The sequence below is a fragment of the Sus scrofa genome, chromosome 4 (genome assembly GCF_000003025.6).
Source record: "Sus scrofa isolate TJ Tabasco breed Duroc chromosome 4, Sscrofa11.1, whole genome shotgun sequence".
NCBI classification, from domain to species: domain Eukaryota; kingdom Metazoa; phylum Chordata; class Mammalia; order Artiodactyla; family Suidae; genus Sus; species Sus scrofa.
The window spans coordinates 108840855-108858942 of NC_010446.5; the positions used below are offsets into that span (position 1 = coordinate 108840855).

General features: G+C 53.6%; 2 protein-coding genes across 3 annotated transcripts in view; both read left to right on the plus strand.

Annotated features, from left to right (window-relative positions):
• Positions 1-18088, plus strand: part of TMIGD3 (transmembrane and immunoglobulin domain containing 3) — a 56697-nt gene that overhangs the window by 26450 nt on the left and 12159 nt on the right. The window contains exon 3 of one of the 2 annotated variants that reach the window (NM_001302771.1): positions 15809-16915. The exons of the other annotated variant lie outside the window; for it this stretch is intronic. Within the exon in view, the coding sequence (NP_001289700.1) occupies positions 15894-16415 (522 nt within the window). The 5' untranslated portion in view covers positions 15809-15893 and the 3' untranslated portion in view covers positions 16416-16915. Of the gene's footprint in view, positions 1-15808; positions 16916-18088 lie in introns of those variants that run through there. 2 annotated transcript variants of the gene reach the window in all.
• On the plus strand, positions 13446-16915 carry ADORA3 (adenosine A3 receptor). Its single transcript, NM_001243435.2, has 2 exons — positions 13446-14118; positions 15809-16915. Exons 1-2 carry the CDS (start codon positions 13769-13771, stop codon positions 16413-16415), a joined length of 957 nt encoding a protein of 318 aa, NP_001230364.2. The 5' UTR covers positions 13446-13768; the 3' UTR covers positions 16416-16915.

The following is an 18088-nucleotide window of genomic DNA, read 5'->3' on the forward strand; positions in this document are numbered from 1 at the left end:
CAACAAACAGCTCCCTTTTGATAAGGGTGGAAACAGGTCTAAAAATAGCCAGGATGCCCGAATATGTTCCAAGACGAGCGGCGTTGGGGTCCGACGCACTGTGCTCAGGGCTGGGGCTGTGAAATAGGTGTCATTTCAGGGATCTCTGGCTTTGGGGGTGGGGGTGGGAGGATCCTGTTCACCTCACCTGGTGTTGGAAGGCATCACACACTGCTTGTACCCAGAAAACCATCTGGCAGACCCCCCAGGCCCCACGGCTCACTGCACAGACAATCCAATTTGAGGCTTCTCAGGAACTCTGGGCCCCACTCAGGCAGCAGAAGCCGGGGAGGAGCCAAGCACAGGCCACAAGGCCACAGTGTCATTCTGTGCCCAAGGGTTCTACCCGAGGCTGAGTTCTTCCCCTGGGGCAGCAACTCTCCCCAGGTTCACTAACTTGGTTGTTTAAATATAGGAGAGGAAACAGCTGCTGGCTGGGCGGAAGTTTCTGAGAAGAGAGGGTTCTGGCGGGGGGCTTGCTAAGGCTGATAAGGACACGGGCGTGCCCCCAGATGGGCTTCTGCTGATTTGCTTCTAGATCTTTTTGACATTGCCCCGAGCCAGGCCGTCAGAACTTGGCTCCAGGTTCGCCACAGACAGGGAAAGGAGGGTTATTTTTAAGCTGATCTCTGTGACTTCCTCTTGGCTCTTGTCCTTGCTGTCCACTCTCAGTTCCTGACAGCAGCTTCCTGCTTAGGCCACCTCGGGCCCCGGTGATTTGCACAGGGCCCTGGACGGCGAGGGCGGTCGCTGTGCGGAGGCAGGTGCCCAGGGCGCTTTCCTGGCAGGCAGAGTCCAGTCCCAGCTCATCACAGGACAGGACTGTCCGAGGATCCCGGCTTCAGTCCTAGGAACTGGGGGTGCAGGGGGAGGGAGGGAGACAACCGCCGGCAGGATGGATCCGATCCTGACCTGGGCGCCCCTCTCCCCGCCTGGCTGTGAGGAGGAGATCGGCTCAGGTCTGTGGTCTCTGGGCAACACCCCTTCCGCGTCCCTCGTTCAGAGTCCCAGGAGGAGCGCGTCCGGCGGGTGTACCTCGCCAGCATCCTCGAATTGTGCAGCGGATGAATCAGCCGGACGGTTCCACCTCCTCCACCCTCGCGTTAGAGCAAGGAAGCCGAGCTGATGGCGCTGCACCTCGTGGGGGTGCCCGGGACACCAACCCCCGCCCCCCACAAAGGCCTCTGCTTCCTGCGCCTGGCTCCCTCCAGTTCTCAGATCCACTCAGGGTGTCTCAAGTGCAGCCTCAGAGCCCCAAAGCTGCCTTGAGGAACCAACCAGCCCATCACCTCGGCCCAAGGAACCATTAGTTCCTACAGGGGTCGCCTTGGCATCTGCGGGGGGGGGGGGGGGGAGGGGGGGTTGGGGAGAGACTGACAGCACGGCCAGCTCCCATCAGGGAGCACACGGCCCCGTCCTAGGCTGGTCCAACAGCCAATAACCGAAAACCCCTCTCAGCTGGTGTTTCCTTCGTCAAACAGCCAGAGCTGAGCACGGGCACCGGACAGCTTAGGAAACTGGTGCTTCCTCTCCCAGGCCCTGGGAAGGAGGCTCAGTCTTAGCGGTGGGAGTCCTGCTTCCGCAGCCCCTGTGACGTCCAGTGGGAGGAACCAGTCTGTCTCCCATTGGTTGTCCCAATAGCCAGTCCCTGGGACGCTCAGGTTTTGCAGGTTAGAGTCTGGGTCAAGAAGGAGCCCCTCCCTCTGGAGATGCCCTGTTTGGGGGAAAAGCCGATCCGGCCTGTCTTACTGCTGAATTCAGGATTCGAGCTGCTCACCTCTGTCACTCATCTGTAGACACTGGCAAAACCCACCTCTCGAGGTTGCCGTGGGACTGAATGATCGGCCTTGGGCAGGTGGCACAAGGATCTGGCAAATGAGGGGCCAAGGTGCACGCTGGCTGTACTGTCTATAAGCCATGCAACCTTGGCAGCTCTGTAACCCTTCTTTTTTTTAAATCTTTTTTTAGGGCCACAGCCATGGCATATGGAGGTTGCCAGGCTAGGGGTTGAATCAGAGCTGTAGCCACCAGCCTACACCACAGCCACAGCCATGCCAGATCTGAGCCGCATCTGCGACCTACGCCACAGCTCACGGCAACACTGGATCCTTTAACCCACTGAGGGAGGTCAGGGATCGAACCCACATCCTCATGGATGCTAGTCAGATTCATTTCCACTGAGCCACAACGGGAACTTCCCAAGTTCTGTAACCTTTCTAAACGCAACTTCCCTACCTGCAAAAAGCGGATGTGGTGAAAAGAATGGGATCTATGATAAGGATCAAGGGAAAGCCTGTGGCACTCAGCGTGGTGCCAGGCCCAGGGACGCCCACGGGAGGGTTAGTGGCTGTTGGCTGTATTACCGCGGCTCCTGACACATTGTAGGCAATGGCCCTTGTTATTTTTGGCTCTTCCCTCCTCATCCACCTGACTTGGAGGCGGCATGGTTTGTGCGTGTGTGTTTGTGCGTGCGTGCGTGCCTGCCTGCCCTGCATTTCCACTCGCAGTGGGGTGGTGGTACTGCTGGATATAGTTTAGACCGGGCCGTTACCTTACACATCTATTCTGACTTTGGGCCTTTGCTGGCAGCTGTGAAATGGGGCGGTGGACCTATTATTTTCTCCATCCATTTTGCCTTCAACATAGAGTTTAACAACTAAAGTGATGTTTTAAAAGGATCTGCATATACTCCCTTCCTTTGGTCAAGATGCAGTTGAGTTCATCCTCCGAAGCAAAATTCAGGAAGAGCTGTGAGGCCGGCAGTGGTTTCAGAGTCTGGCACCAGGGGCCTCTGCCTGCTTGTGGTTCTCGGTTGAGGCTGCGCCCTTCACCCTCCCTTTCTGAGGTTCGTGCCTCTTCCTCCCCTGACCCTCCTTCGCCTCCCCCAGCCCGTCCCAGCCGCCGCTGCCCTGTCCTCTGTGCAGATGTTTCCAGTTGCACGGAGTTCACGTTGGTCGTTTGTTCCATTTGCTTAGAAACAACAGCCAGCATTATTGGCAGGAAAGGGCGAGGGTGCCAACTCCAGGATCACACAAAAAGCCCTAGTCATGGGCACTGGACGAGGGACGGGTGGGGGAGGAGAGCCGAGCGGGCTGGCCCATCTTGCAGTGACCTAGAGTTCTGTGGCCCCAGCTGAAGTCATGGTCATTGAAGCGGGGCCCAGCCTTCCCCTGGCCGTGGCCAGAGCAGACCAGTTGACTCATCTTGGAAGGACAAGGGCAGAATGAGATGCTATCTTGGAGTGATTGGACCTGGCTCCACAGCCTGGCTCTGAGGCTAACCCCTCGACCTGGAACAAATGTGTTTCTTTTTGTTCCCTTGAAAGCAGGAAAGATTCCAGGGTTAATGAAAGATTGGATGATGTTTGGTGTTTCGGGTCAAGAGCAAATATAAATAAATGTAATTCAAGTTAAATTATGGGCCTCGTGCGCCCCCCTGTTTGCCATGCAGCTGTTTTGGCCGGAGCTGCCTGCAATATTTAGCAACCCACACACCCTGCGCAGGAGGGGGGCCCTTCTTAGTGGTGAATAGTGTCGATTGATGTGCCAGGCCCTCTGGAACGAGTGGCACATGAGAAATGGAAACTATGATTTTTTTGCTTAGAATCATCTGGCTCTTGAGAACCGGTGCTGGGAGAGCGTCACCTGTGACTCTTAGGTGCTAGTGACCTGGCAGGTTGCGTGTCTGGACCTGAGCATCTTCACATCGGAGGCTGCCCTTCTCTAGGCTCACAGAGGAGTCACGGGCGGGACTGTTGGGGTGGGGGGTGGGGCGGGAGGGAGGGGGAAGGGGAAAGGAGGGGGAGATGTCACTGCCGCCTCCCAATGTCTGTTTCTGAGGCCAGGGGCACCATCAGGGGATTTGGGCAGAAGTGCAGCCCCTCCAGTGGGAGACTGGGAGAGTCCGTGCCCAGGGGGACCAGCATCTGGGGAGCGCATCCTGGGGGAGCCCCAACAAGCCTGTTATTTCATGGTTTGGGGAGGGTGGTAGGCGTAGAACGATTTTCCTTTGATTCAGTATTTATAAAGCACCTGCTAAGTGAGCACTGGGCTGGGCACTGGAGCAGTCCTGATGGTGCAACAGAGACCCTCCTCGCACGTTGGCACAGGGGGAGGTGAATGAGACCCTGGACCCAGTTCTTGCCAGCTGCCGGGAGCACGTGCTTCCCTCAGGCCTCGTCGGGTATCTCTGTCATTTATCAAAGGCAAAGTGAGGACATAGAATGAACAATGTTCACCATCACCCCTTTAGAAGCAGGGTTTTAGAAAAGATGGAAGTGTTTTGCAGCCTAGGGCTGGACCTGCCAGCGATTGCTCCCCTGGAGCGTGTTGGTGAGAGCAGAGTGGGGCAGGCCTGGTGCCCGGATGAAGAGGCGTGGTACGCCTTCTGTCAAGCATCTCACTGGAGCTCATCCATTGGGCACAGCCGGGGTGCTCTAGGTATACCCAGGCACTGCTGATGCGGGGCAGCGTGACTCAGTAGCACCCCCGGAGCACCATTAGCAGGGCTTGACAAGCAGCATGCTCAAGGATCAGGGGCAGCCATGAAAGAAGATCATGGCTTGGCTGGGGATTCCGAGAGGTGGGGACCAGAGTGACAATGGAGCCCACGGAGCAGAGCGCAGATAGAACCGCCCCAGGGAGAGACTGAGAGAATCAATCTGGAGGAAACGCAGGAACTCGGAAGCGCATCCCTGTGGATTCCCAACCACGTGGAGTCCCAACATTTCTGCCAGCGAAGAACCCTGGCTGCCTGCTCCGGGCCTGACCTTGAACTAGCCACTCCGGGCAGCAGATTCTTCTAGTCCTTCCCCCCCCCCGCAAATCCTTGTGTCCTGGAAACCCCGTGCCAAACAGCGATCTGGGGCAAGTCACTTGGCTTTGTGAGTCCCGTTACACCGTGTGTCAGACGAAACTGACCAGCTAGGGCCGGAGGTGGTGCTGGGTCCTGCAGACAGAGCAGTGCCAAGACGAGTGAGGAAGGGAATAAACCAGCTCTGGCTGCGAAAGGGTCACAACAGAAATAAACAGAGGGAAATGATGCGGGGGGGGGGGGGACTCTGTGTGTGTGTGTGTGTGTGTGTGTGTGTGTGTGTGTGTGTGTGTGTGTAGATGGCACCACTTTAGATACATCGCAGAGAGAATGAAATAGGCTATTGTACATAAAAATGCTGAAACCACAAACTGTACTGTAAATATCAGACATTCTCTCTGAGGGTCCCTCTGATGAGACCCAAGGTGCTCACAAGCTTTTTTTTGTCTGTACTGGTTTGCAATTGACGTCAGAAGCACAAGGCTATTTTTGTGGAGGAAGAGGTCTTCCTGCATCCCTCCTGACTCCTCGCCGGACGTGGAAAGCTAGGCTCTGCACTCTCACCAGGTGAGGGGCAGCAAGACCTGAGCATAACACATCTTGCATCTAGTGAGAACGCATCGTCAGTCGCCTGTACGTGCCAGGCGTTACTTCAGGCTCTTGGTGCTTTGGGGAGAGGGTGTGGGTGGAAGATGGAAAGATGAATAAGGCACAATTTCTTCTGCAGTTTTCTTAAGGAAGTTCCTAGTTGCTGGAGGTTTCCTCGCTAGTGAGAGGAGCCGTCGTGGAAATAAATACCTACAAAGTAGTGTAAGAAGTGCTCGAATAGAAGCATGTGTGAGATGAAGTGGGAGGGCAGAGGAGGAAGCTTTCGACTCAGCCTGGCTCTAACTTCGGTCCTTTGTGGAAGTGGGTGAGGCCACATAAGCAAAAGTAAGTTCTCCCCGGGGAGGGGAGGGAGCGGTGCTCTCGTGCCCCATATGGTGTCATTGCTAAGGGAGCGTCCACTAGGTCCTGCCGGGCACTGATGCTTCAACTATCGTGTTGACAGCTTTCCTCAGAGGATTCAACCCCAGAGGGCATTTCTAGTCTCAGGTGTGTTTGGTTTTTTTTTAATCTCCAAACTGATCATCTGGGGAAAAGTCCTCATCCCAAAGGCATGCAGGAAAATTGACAAGAATCTTTATACCATAGGCTGGGATAATCAACCAGCAGACACGCTTTCAAAATAAATGCCTTCTTCTGTTGGTTCTGCGTATTTATTATTTACACTCTGCCTGCTTCCAAAAAGGATTTGAGCCACTCATAGCCAAAGAACAGGGCAGGAGTTCCCGATGCGGCGCAAAGGGATGGGTGATGTCTTGGGAGCACTGGGACATGGGTTCAATTCCCAGCCTGGTGCAGTGGGTTAAGGATCCGGTGTTGCTGCTGCTGTGGCTTAGGTCACAACTGTGGCTTGGATCTCCAGCAACAGGAGCTGGAGAGCAGACAACTGACCCAACTGGCCTGGGAACATCATAGGCTGCAGGACAGCCAAAAAGGAAAAAGAAAAAAAAAAAAGGACAGGGCATAATGGGGTCCCCAGGTGCCAAGGGCTGACGTGGGTCATACAGACGCTGTGAAAAACCACAGCGTGGTTACGGAGACAGAACACCAGCAACGAGCCTCTTGGCTGCCCACACAAAACCCAACGAGACAAAGCTCTCCCACTAAGCAGTTCAACAAAGCAGGCCAGCTTATGAAGAAAAGCAACCTCTTTTCCAGCACGAACCTCCTCAGAGAAATGCATCCTGAGCAACTTTCTGGAGGGAACATAACAGCAGAGAGTATCTTGATGAAATGCAAGACGCGCTTCGCATGACTGCTGCTGTTTTTACCTTTAATAAAAAGCGAAGGCAATAAGGTCGTCCAGGAAGGCACATCAGTGGGCAACGAGAGTCACACGGTTCCAGGACACTGCTGTCTAATCACAGCCCACAGCGGGACCAGCACGTAGAGAGTGTGGGGGGCGAGGGCACTGGCTGCTCTCCACCGGCCCAGAGGAACCACCGTCTGAGCTGAGCGTTGGCAGGAGCTGGAGAGCAGACAAGTGACCCAATAACACACTGACCCTAGTAGCTGGCCCGACCCGTGAAACAAGTTTCATCCATTAGGACACGGAAAAATTTTCTGCCCCATGTGACAATGCGGGCTTTGGCATTGCTGACGTGGAACCCTTCTTGTGTGGTTCACTTGAGACGAGCCAGGGCTTTGAAGCCCAGACAGACTTGGGTTCGGGCCCAGCTCTGCCATTTTCTGGCTGTATTTCCCAGAGCCAGGCATACAGGGGCCCCGGGGCCTTAGCTTCCTCATCTATGCAATGGATCAAATAATACTCACTTGCGGGGTCGCCGGAGAATTGTGACCAAGGCATGCAAACCTCCTGGCCAAGTGCCTGGTGCATGTCGGTTGGCACCCATCAACGCAGCTCTCACTACCGTAAATATGAGAGGCCTTGCGGAGCAGGTGGGGGAGACACACATGGCATCAAAATGGGGGGAGTTTGCACCAATTCCTGGGGGCGTGTTAGGTAGAAGGTAAAAAGAAGGGGGGCCAGGACCTGGCCCTGCTGGAGACACGTAGGATCAGCAACTGCTTTACCCAGATTCATTTCTACACCCTCTGGTGTCTAGATTAAGAGCCTGGGGGTCAAGGGCAGGAAGTACAGTTGGTCCCTGCAGGGGTCGTGGAGCTGCCCAGCCCAAAGGGCTGGAAAATGGATCAGTGGGCCTGTGCCCATAGAAGGGAGAGGATGGATATCGGAGGTTGGCAGGTGCCAAGGGAGGGCTGGCGATGTAGGTGTGGTGAGGAGCAAAACATCCCGGTGGCACCTGCCCTCGTGGTCTCTGTCCTGCCCTGAGTCAAGGAGGCCGGAGAAGCTCTGTCCTCAAACAGCCTCTGACCAGTTGTGCAACCTGGAGCCTTCCCCTCCACCTGTCTGCCCCAGTTTCTTCTGCTGGGAGATGAGATGAACGGATGCCTGCCATGTGGGCTCGTGATGCTAATTGAATGAGTGTTGTTCTTCACACTATGAAGAACAACAAATACTGTTTTTATTGGAAGACTCACGGGTTTGAAAGGAGAAGCTGCTTTTCAGCCTTCTTGGGTCCAAGGGACGGAATTTGGTACTGCCCAGGAATGTGCTTTGAGATTGGATTGAAGTTAGGCAGATGGAAAGGGCTCCGTGTCTCCCTTGCCTTTAGCCCTCTCTCTTTCATTTGCTGCACCACCCAAGGGGGCTGGCAAAGCGGTGCTTGGAGGCCATGCCCTTAGTTTCTCGCTGGTCTTCTTGCTCAGCGGGCTTCTTGAGCGGTAGTGGAACTGTGCTGCCACCTGGTGGCCACTGCTCCACATAGTGCCCTTGACAGGGACATAGGAATAAGAGCCTCCTCTACTTCTTAAGACTCAAGCAATTGGAACATCTCACTTCCAAGGCCCTAGAACCTGGAACAAACACAGTTGGCTGAATCCGTCTCCGGATTCTCCACTAGGGGCTGGAGGCCTTCTGACATGCTCCGTGTAGGTGGAGGGTCTGGTGGGTGGGGTGGAGGCGCCAGGAACAGCTCCCCTTGACTGGGCAGGATTTCCTGTTGCTCAGAGTGAAGGAACCCTGACTCTAATTGAATCTCCTAAACTCAGCCTACAAGGACTCCCTGGCTCCTTGGTCAAAGCAGAAGCCTTAGTAGGAAGTCCCCTGGGGACAGTGGCTCCAGATCAGCCCAGCCTCTTCCCTCTGGCTGGACTGAGAGGCAGAGAAGGGAGGGGTGCTGAGAGACGGGAGGAAGAGAGGCCACCATCCTGGAGCGACTCTGAGCACTTGTTCTTTCTAGGCCTTTGCCGTGGGCTAGCAAGCATCAAACTCTGTAAAAATATAAGGCTTTGGGGAAGTGGCGATGGGGGCAAGAGGAAGTGAGCAAAATGATTTTGTGCAACTCTGCAGGCAGCAGTTGAGTCAGTGAGAACTGGCCCCTGGCAGAAGCCGCCACCTTCCGCCTGTGGAACATTCTGTCTCAGCAGCCACCTGCACCAGTTCTGGGGCCCAGAGTTCTTTCCCAGGGCCCCTGCTAACACTGCATCTTGCTGTGACTGCAGACTGGTTGCTGGGGTTTCCCGGGCTTTTCTGAGAAGCTGCAAAAGAGCCAGGAACCATCCTTGGCCAGCCTCTTAGGATTTTCAGCAGAACCCCAAGGACCAGGTTGCAGCCTTGAGGTCGAGCTGTATCCTGTTGTGTCATCCCAAGAGGGCTCTAGGCCAGTTTGGGACACAAGGGGCCTTTTCTCAGGTCTCTGGCTGCTTTCTCCTCAGTTCAGGCTCATGGCTCCTTCTGGACCCTTCTCTCCTCCAGGGATTTCAGGTTCTCTTAGTAGAACTGAAACAGACATGGCCTTTGTGTAGGCGGGGAAAATCCACTGAGCCACCTTTCACTCACAGTTTATTATTAAAAAATATTTTTGTGTGGCACCTTGGTGCCACAAAAGGTTTTCTTTGTGGCCCAGAGGTCCCCTTGGGGCCCCAGCCCCTCTATGGCCTGCCTGTAGAAGTGTCTCTCTGATGCCTCTGACTCCTGTTCACTGGGAGTTGGTGATGGACCTACACTCTACCTGGGCTTTGTTCCTCTGGTCTCGGTCACCCCTTTCTTCTCCAGGCATGAGTTTAGAATATGACATCAGAATATGACAACATCAAATCCAGGGACTCCTTGTCCTTGCGAAAGCTAGTTCCCTTGCGCATTCATTGACAAAAGCCGGGAGTCGAGGTTTCAGTGCCAGCTCTGCCACTTCCCAGCTCTGCCACCAGGGGCGACCTACTTAACCCTTCGGCGCCTCCATGTACTCAACAGTCACGATGCTCTCGCTTCATCCAGAGCGCTGGATGCCACCGGGTGCCTAAACCGCTGGTAGGATGGAGCGCGCTTCGGTCCTAGCCGACTGGCATCCTCTACCCAGTGCTGCGTTTATATTCCCTGCTTCGCGCTTCGGTCCTAGCCGACTGGCATCCTCTACCCAGTGCTGCGTTTATATTCCCTGCTTCACCGAGTTGCTTTCCTAGTCATTCATTTATCAATATTCTCAGAGCTGCCAGGGGTCGTGTCAGGGGCTAGAAATGCAGGAAGAAAGAGTGGGCGTCCTGGCCCTGCAGACGTTCACGGGGGACTACGCCTTGGAGGTTGGGGGAGGCGTGCAAAGTTTTCTTCAAAGTTCTGTTTAAGAAGCGTCTAGAAGGAAAAGTGCTTGTGTTCTGCGAGGATGCGGGCTTGGGGGGACCTTCCCAGCCGGAAAGGAGCGCGTGCACAGGGAGGAGGAAGTGAAAGGGCCCGCTCTGCGCGGGGGTGCCTGTCCCGGTGGCATTTATGTGTCCCAGGGAATGGGGGCGGGGGGGCGGGTCAGGAGGCTGCGGGGGCTGGGAGACCCCCGTCTCGGAGGGTCCCCGATGCCATTCCGAGGAGTCTGGACTGGATTCCCGAGAGCAGCACGGAGGCTGTGAGGGGGCTCGGCCCCGGGGCTGGGTTAGGAGGCTCAGCGATGATAGGGAAGCTCCTGACTGAGAGTGGCTGTGGGCGGCGGTTGGGGCGTGGGGAAAGGTGACCATTCGTTCTGGCCTCTCTGTCCTCTGTCCCTGGCTGCCCGTTGGTGTTCAATCGAGAGTGAAACAGACCCCCAGCGGCCGGTCCTGGGCCCCAAATGCTAAGTGATCGTGAAAGCCTTTCCCCTCCCCCTCAGATCAGCCCCCCCCCTTCCCTTTTTTTGCAGAGAGGAAACTCCCCAGGTTTGGGCAGAGGATTCTGGGAGCAATTCCTGGGAGAAGCGGAGGCTGGGCCAGTGGCTCCAGGGGTAACCCTGGCCTCTCCTTTGTCCTGGGGTTATTCTCTCCCAAGCTACCCTGTGCCCATCCCCACTTTTCTGGGCCCAAACCCCTCTCCTTGGCTTCCTAACCCAGCTGAGATGGGCCGGATTCAGAAGGACTCACCTAGGTCTCAAAGGAGAGGAAAGGGGCCAGAATCTGAAGGCGCACATATGCCAGGTTTCCAGCTGTCACATCCAGGCCTAATGGCCCACTTGCAGTGGATGGATCAGTTCAGGCACTTTTCTCGGCCTCCGTCACCTTTCTCCTGCCCCCCAGCTTCGGGCCCACAACCCCGCAAGGGCCACAATCTTTGTCCTTCTAAATGCAGGAGGTGTCTAGTGTCTGGCCAGCTCCCGTACACAGAGCAGACATCCACGCACGACTCTGTGGCGGGCCCACTCCTTCCATCCCCCCCACCCCCGCCAGATGGCCTGAGAGGCAGACCTGGAGCTACCAAACCCCCAGGGAAAATGCTCCTTAGCTCTACCAGGGCATGTCACAGCCAGGCGACACAACTCTTCCCTACCCTAGAGGGCCTTTCTGTCACTGCAGGTTATTGGGTGCTAAGATGGCTGAAGGTCCGGAGAGGGGGGTACACATTTTCCAGCGAGTCACCAAGACTCGACAATTGCTTTACAGTGAGGAGGACCCATCTGGGGAGCACGCAGCCTGCTAGAAATTGCTTTCTGTGACTTCCTTCTCGGAGGAAAAGAGCGGTTGCAGTAGAAACATGTAGGAGAGGCCACGGTGGAGGCTGGTGGAGATTTTCATGGTCCCCAAGCGCAGGGATGTGGGCGCTGCTGACACGGGGAGATGCTGGAGCGAGAGAAACGCAGCTGGGGGAGTTCCCTTTGTGGCTTAGCGGGTTACAAACCCACCTGTATCGTGAGGATGTGGATCCCTGGCCTCCCTCAGTGGGTTAAAGATCTGGCGTTGCCGTGAGCTGTGGTGTAAGTCACAGACACGGCTCGGATCCTGAATTGCTGTGGCTGTCATGTAGGCCGGCAGCTGCAGCTCCAATTGGACCCCTAGCCTGGGAACGTCCATATGCTGTGGGTGTCAGCCTAAAAAGACCAAAAAAAAAAAAAAAATTGCAGTAGAAAATTGTCAGAACACTGCAAACCAACTACAATGGAAAAAATAAAAAGCGTTTAAAATGGAAAAAATAACAAAATAAATTTTTAAACAAAGTAGGAGAGGGCTGCCCCTTAAAGTCTGGGGAGTTTGCTCAGGTAGATGTGGCAAGTCCAGCGGGATGAGCAAGGAGACCAGCAGACTTGGGATTCTGCAGGGGAGGTGGTGCAAAGGATGCTGCAGAAGCAGGACAACTAAAGGAGACGCTGGCCGGCCCCATGCTGGGCCATCCTGCCAGTACCCGCTGAGAAGCATTTGTTTGAAACACCAGAGCAGCACTCGCATGATTGTCAAACTTTATTTTGGGCTGTACATAGATTGGTGCTTAACGTCAATATTATAAACTCTTCCGTCCACTGTGTGAGCTAGGGTGCCACTGTTGCTTTGGCTGTCTCTCTCAATAACTCTTCGAGGGGCAGCACTGAGAAGCACGTGACCCTCAGGGACCCTGCAACACAACTGCATTCCAGGGTCTCATTCCCAGCAGTTGAGACCAGGTGAGCAGCTTCGGGGAGAGGGTCAGATTCCCAGACAGACAGCTGTTCCTGCAGGGCGGGGCTCGGGGCAGGAGGGCAGGAGGTGTGCCCCGATTATGTGCACCTGTTGCCCCTTCCTTCCTTTCTGTGTGGCTGGTCATCCTGTTGTCCTCTTGTCCCTCACATAGCTTTGACACGGTCTGGTTGCTAGCGTGAGGGCGTGCTGGGTGTGTGGGCTGAGAAGGGGAGATGAGGCGCCAAAGATGTGATGCTCACGGGAGGTGTTCACATTTTGCTCATCCAAACAGGGCATCTTAATTTGTCCCTTTGGCGAAAGATCTTTGATCCAAAGCCTGGGTTCCAGCTGTGCCCCGGGAAGGGTCAATTCATGTGGGTGAATTCTCAGCACTTGCCGTTATGCACTGTGTCATCCATCTGGGCTGATATAACCAAATACCCAACACTAAGTGGCTTAGAAACAAGAGACATTTATTACTTATAGCTCTGGAAGTTGGGAAGTCCAAGATAAGTCCCCAGCAGAACCCGTGTCTGGTGTGAGCCCACTTCCTGTACATAGATGGTGGAAGGGGCAAGAAAGCTCTGTGGGTCTCTCTTAAAGGGACACTAATCTCATTCATGAAGACCTTTTATGACCCTGTAACCTCCCAAAGCTCCCACTTCCAAATGCCTTGACCTTGAGGGGCAGATTTCAACGTGTGAGCTTCGAGTAGACACAGATTGTCAGTCTGTAGCTTGCACTCAGAAACAGCCCATTCTGGCTGAGGTTAAGAGCCTGCCACCAATGTCCACTTCTTGTTCCTCTGCATGTTCTGTTTACGTCCTTATCACGGGATCTTTCTGCTAAGCTAGCAGAAAACGAGAACATGACATAGTCAGTGCTCCAGCCCCTCTCCCACCCAGTGTGACATTCTTATCCGGTCCCCGAGTAAATGAAGGCTGAGCCTCCTTCATGCCACACACATCCCCCCCCCACCCCGACCCCGTTCTTTCCATCTTCTCGCCGAGGGCTCCTGGCTCTGGGCTTCCTCTTGGCCCATCTCACTTCCTGAAACAGCACTGAAGAGCACTGCTTATCTCGATGGAGCTCGAGTAGCCCTCTGGAGGTGGGGGAACTGAGAGCCGTGGCACTTTCACATTCGGCCCACACAGAACTGTCCTCCAGGCTTCTGGGAACTCGGGGACGTGTAGCCCATGTCGGGGCTGGAAGTGATGGCCCGGTGATGGGCTCTCTTTCAAGAGAGGGGGTTCCACCAGCGCAGAGAAGGAATGGGCCAGTGGTGAGTTCTGGACTGCAGCTGCTGCCCCTGGACTCTGGCAAGATGTCGGGCAAGAGCTAGGCTCCCTGGTCCACGCGGATCCTGCGGGCACATCTGTCCCCTGGGAGGCTCCTCTTGGAGAGCAAGATGCTGGTCAACAGCACTGCTGTGTCATTGGCCAGTGTGGCCTACATCACTGTGGAGATTCTCATCGGGCTCTGCGCCATAGTGGGCAACGTGCTGGTCATCTGGGTGGTCAAGCTGAACCCCAGCCTGAAGACCACCACCTTCTATTTCATTGTCTCCCTTGCCCTGGCTGACATCGCTGTTGGGGTGCTGGTCATGCCTTTGGCCATCGTCGTCAGCCTGGGTGTCACGATCCACTTTTATAGCTGCCTTCTCATGACCTGCCTGCTGCTGATCTTCACCCACGCCTCCATCATGTCCTTGCTAGCCATTGCCGTGGACCGATACCTGCGGGTCAAGCTCACGGTCAGGTAACTAGGTTGAAGAGGGGTGCCGTGCAGCAGTGCGAGGGGTGCCTGGGGAAGGGGGTTACAACGTTCAGATCCTGGACTTTTTGAGTGGAAACCAATCCAAACTGGCCTCTGAGCTTGAAAGAGGTTCTTCTCCCCGCTTGGTGTGTGATGAGGGTTTAGCAAGGACGAGCTGAGGCTCAGGAACTAGAAAGCAGAGGACACTCTGACCGCACCACCCCCATCTCCACCCCCACCCCGCGCACCAACTATGGGAGTGAAGTGCTCGAATCCCAGGGGGGTGGGGGGGCTAAGGATGATAAAAGCTTGATGCATCTTTAAATAGTGAAAAATGCTCTTGATTTTTAGAAATGACAGAAACATACCAGATGATAAGATAAGCAGACAGAGAAGAAGAAGAGATAAACTGATGGTTTTGCTCTTTGCAAATGTAGGTTATTTTAAACCTATCTTAACTTTGCTTCCTCTTCCATGTTGAGAATGGAGCCCAAAAAGTTCTCCATGGCAGAAAGTAGTAACAACCTCTCGTGTGCCCATGTGAACAGAACAGACTGCCAGATAGAGAAACCGAATTCCCCAGATGTCCTGAGCTGCACTGGTCTCTGTCTCTCCTCTTCTCTTGTGGGAAGTGCATGGTGAGGAAGCCACCGACTTGGCTTCAAATCCCAGATCTTGAGGTCTGATCTTGGGCCAGTTATTCACCTTTTTCTGCCTCACTTCCTCAGCATAGTGGTCAAACTGCTCTGAACATAGACTTACCTCTTTCCAGTTTTAGCTCCACCACTCTTAGCTTGTACAAGCTGCTTAGCTGGTCTGTTTCATTTTTTTTTTTTTCAATGATAAAATGAGGATGATAATTGCACCTGCCTCATAAGATCAAGTGAGTCAATGCAGGTAAAGCTCTTTGAAATATGCCCGGGACACAGTCTAGACTCAGTCAATGGTAGCGGTTAACTACTGTGGTGCCATTACCATCCACCAAATGGACATTATCATAAAAATACCTCCCGTTTGTCATGAGATTTCATTGAGAGAAAGTCTACTGAGGCCATAGTACTGGAAAATCTGTTTCCTTCTTGCAGTCTGTGTAGAATGTTGTCAGGAAGAATGGTTTAAGGAGAAATGGTGACTTTTGATTGGATGAGTCTTTTAAGGTCCTAGAAGCACCTCAACATGACCTTGGCAACTCCACGGACTCTTAACGCAAACACCAAGTGTGGTGCAAATAGAGAAGCAGGGGCAGACACAGATAGAGAGGGGAGGAGGGCAGGGGCAGTGTCTGATTTATGGAGAGCGGCACAGCAGTCAAGCGAAGCAAGCAGGCAAGCAGTGCACAGCAGGCCAACGTGCTTTGAGGAGCTGATTTCTCCCCGGTAGGCCATCCCAGGAGACTGCACTACCTCTCACCCCCCAAGGACTGAAGAATTCTTGAGCTAGAAATAGAACTGGGAGTGGGGCCTGCAAGCCCCAACTCTAGGCAACTCCAGGTCCACTGGAGGTTGTACTTTCTTAGCAAAGTTCCCAGAGACACTTGCTGGATTTTTCTCAGTCCGCATCAGCTCACTGTGTCTTCATATCCAGTAGAGTTTGGCTGAAATCACCATAGAAGGCCAACCCTCTCCAGCTCCAGCTGCCCCCACCCTTTAGCCATTCCTGCTGGGAACTCACGGACTCTCTTCCATTCCAACAGATACAGGAGGGTCACCACTCAACGAAGAATATGGTTGGCTCTGGGCCTTTGCTGGCTGGTGTCATTCCTGGTGGGCCTGACCCCCATGTTCGGCTGGAACGTGAAACTGACCTCAGAGTACCACCGGAACCTCACCTTCCTTTCCTGCCAGTTCCGTTCCGTCATGAGGATGGACTACATGGTCTACTTCAGCTTCTTCACTTGGATTTTCATTCCCCTGGTTGTCATGTGCGCCATCTACCTTGACATCTTCTATGTCATCCGGCACAAACTCAATCATAACTTCTCTGGCTCCAAAGAGACAGGTGCATTTTATGGACGGGAGTTCAAGACAGCCAAGTCTCTGTTTCTGGTTCTTTTCTTATTTGCCTTGTCCTGGCTGCCTTTATCTATCATCAACTGTATCATCTACTTTAAAGGTGAAGTGCCAGAAGTTGTGCTGTACTTGGGCATCCTGCTGTCCCATGCTAACTCCATGATGAACCCTATCGTCTATGCTTATAAAATAAAGAAGTTCAAGGAAACCTACATTTTGATTCTCAAGGCCTGTGTGATTTGCCAGCCCTCTAATTCCTTGGACCCAAGCACTAAGAAGCCTTCTGAATAGTTCATGAAAGAGGACCGTCCATCCCATTGACCTTGGGATTCGACAACAACAAACACTTGAGGGTCTGTCCACCTGGGCCAACGGCTCACATGTCTTTGCTGCCTTCCACTCAGGTGGGAAGCGTTTGGCTGGCTGCCTCCAATTGCACCTTCCCTACGATCTAATTCATTTTCTTTCTCGTCCTTCTTTTCGATGTTCTGGATATCTGACTTGAGGACAGTGTTCTACTGCTACGGCTGCCTGTGCCCCTCCCTCCCAAACAGAAGTGATGGAGTTTGAAGGATGCCTCCACTGACATCCTGACCAAAGGCGCCCAATCAGGCTGGATACATACCCGATGCTGACCCAGTTCTACTCCACCGTGGAACTAGGAGGACAACCCTGCTCTTGGCAGATGCCTGCAAGATGGTGGGAATGCAAGGAATGAACTGAGTTTAAGGGGGACTTAAATTGCTGAACTCACTTGTCAGTGTATTTGAGTAAATAAAAGAGGATAACTACCTAGTGTGTAGCTCTTTGCTGAGGGTCAGACCCAGCTGGCTGCTCCTGGCACTCAGGCTGCTTGCTACCTGATGTCATGTGACTTGTTCATCTGTGTAAATTCTAGGACCTTCACCCCGGCCCCCCAACACCCGACTCCTTTTTTCCAGGGCTGATGAGAGCATTTGTCAGCTTTATGAACAGTTCATCAGGTGTTAGAGAAGAGACACTGCTTATCCCATTGCGCCATAGCAGGAGCGTCCTGGTGTTTTATTTTAATAGGATTAGTGGAAGCACGGCAAAAAGAGACACTGGGTAACCATCATTTGTTGAGCACTTTCTATGTACTAACCATTTTGTATACATTATCTCTTTTTTTTTCTTTTTTAAAAATTGAGGAGTTCCCATCGTGGCGCAGTGGTTAACGAATCCGACTAGGAATCATGAGGTTGCGGGTTCGATCCCTGCCCTTGCTCAGTGGGTTAACGATCCGGCATTGCCGTGAGCTGTGGTGTAGGTCACAGACACGGCTCGGATCCTGCGTTGCTGTGGCTCTGGTGTAGGCTGGCGGCCGCAGCTCTGATTGGACCCCTAGCCTGGGAACCTCCATATGCCGTGGGAGCGGCCCAAGAAATGGCAAAAAGACAAAAAAAAAAAAATTGAAGTACAGTTGATTTACAACGTTCTATTAGTTTCACATGCACAGCACAGTGAATCAGTTATACACACCCACACCCACACCCACACACACACACAAATCTGTTCTTTTTCAGATTCTTTTCCCTTATAGGTTACTATGAGATGTTAAGTACAGTTCCCTGTGCTATACGCTAGATCTTTGTTGGTTATCTATTTTATATATGGTAGTCTGTGTATTTTAATCCCAAACCCCTAATTTATCCCTCCCCCGGGGCGTGCATTATCTCTTTTGGCCCTCACAGTCTTTGAGGTCCCACCATTATTATCAGCGCTATTTTGCAGAAGAAAAAAACTGAGGCACAGAGAGGTTAAGTAACTTGTCCACGATCACACAGTTAACAAGTAGGAGAGCCAGGATTTAAATGCAGCCCTGGAGTTCCCGTCGTGGCTCAGTGGTTAATGAATCCGACTAGGAACCGTGAGGTTGCAGGTTTGATCCCTGGCCTCGCTCAGTGGGTTAAGGATCTGACGTTGCCCTAGCCTGGGAACCACCA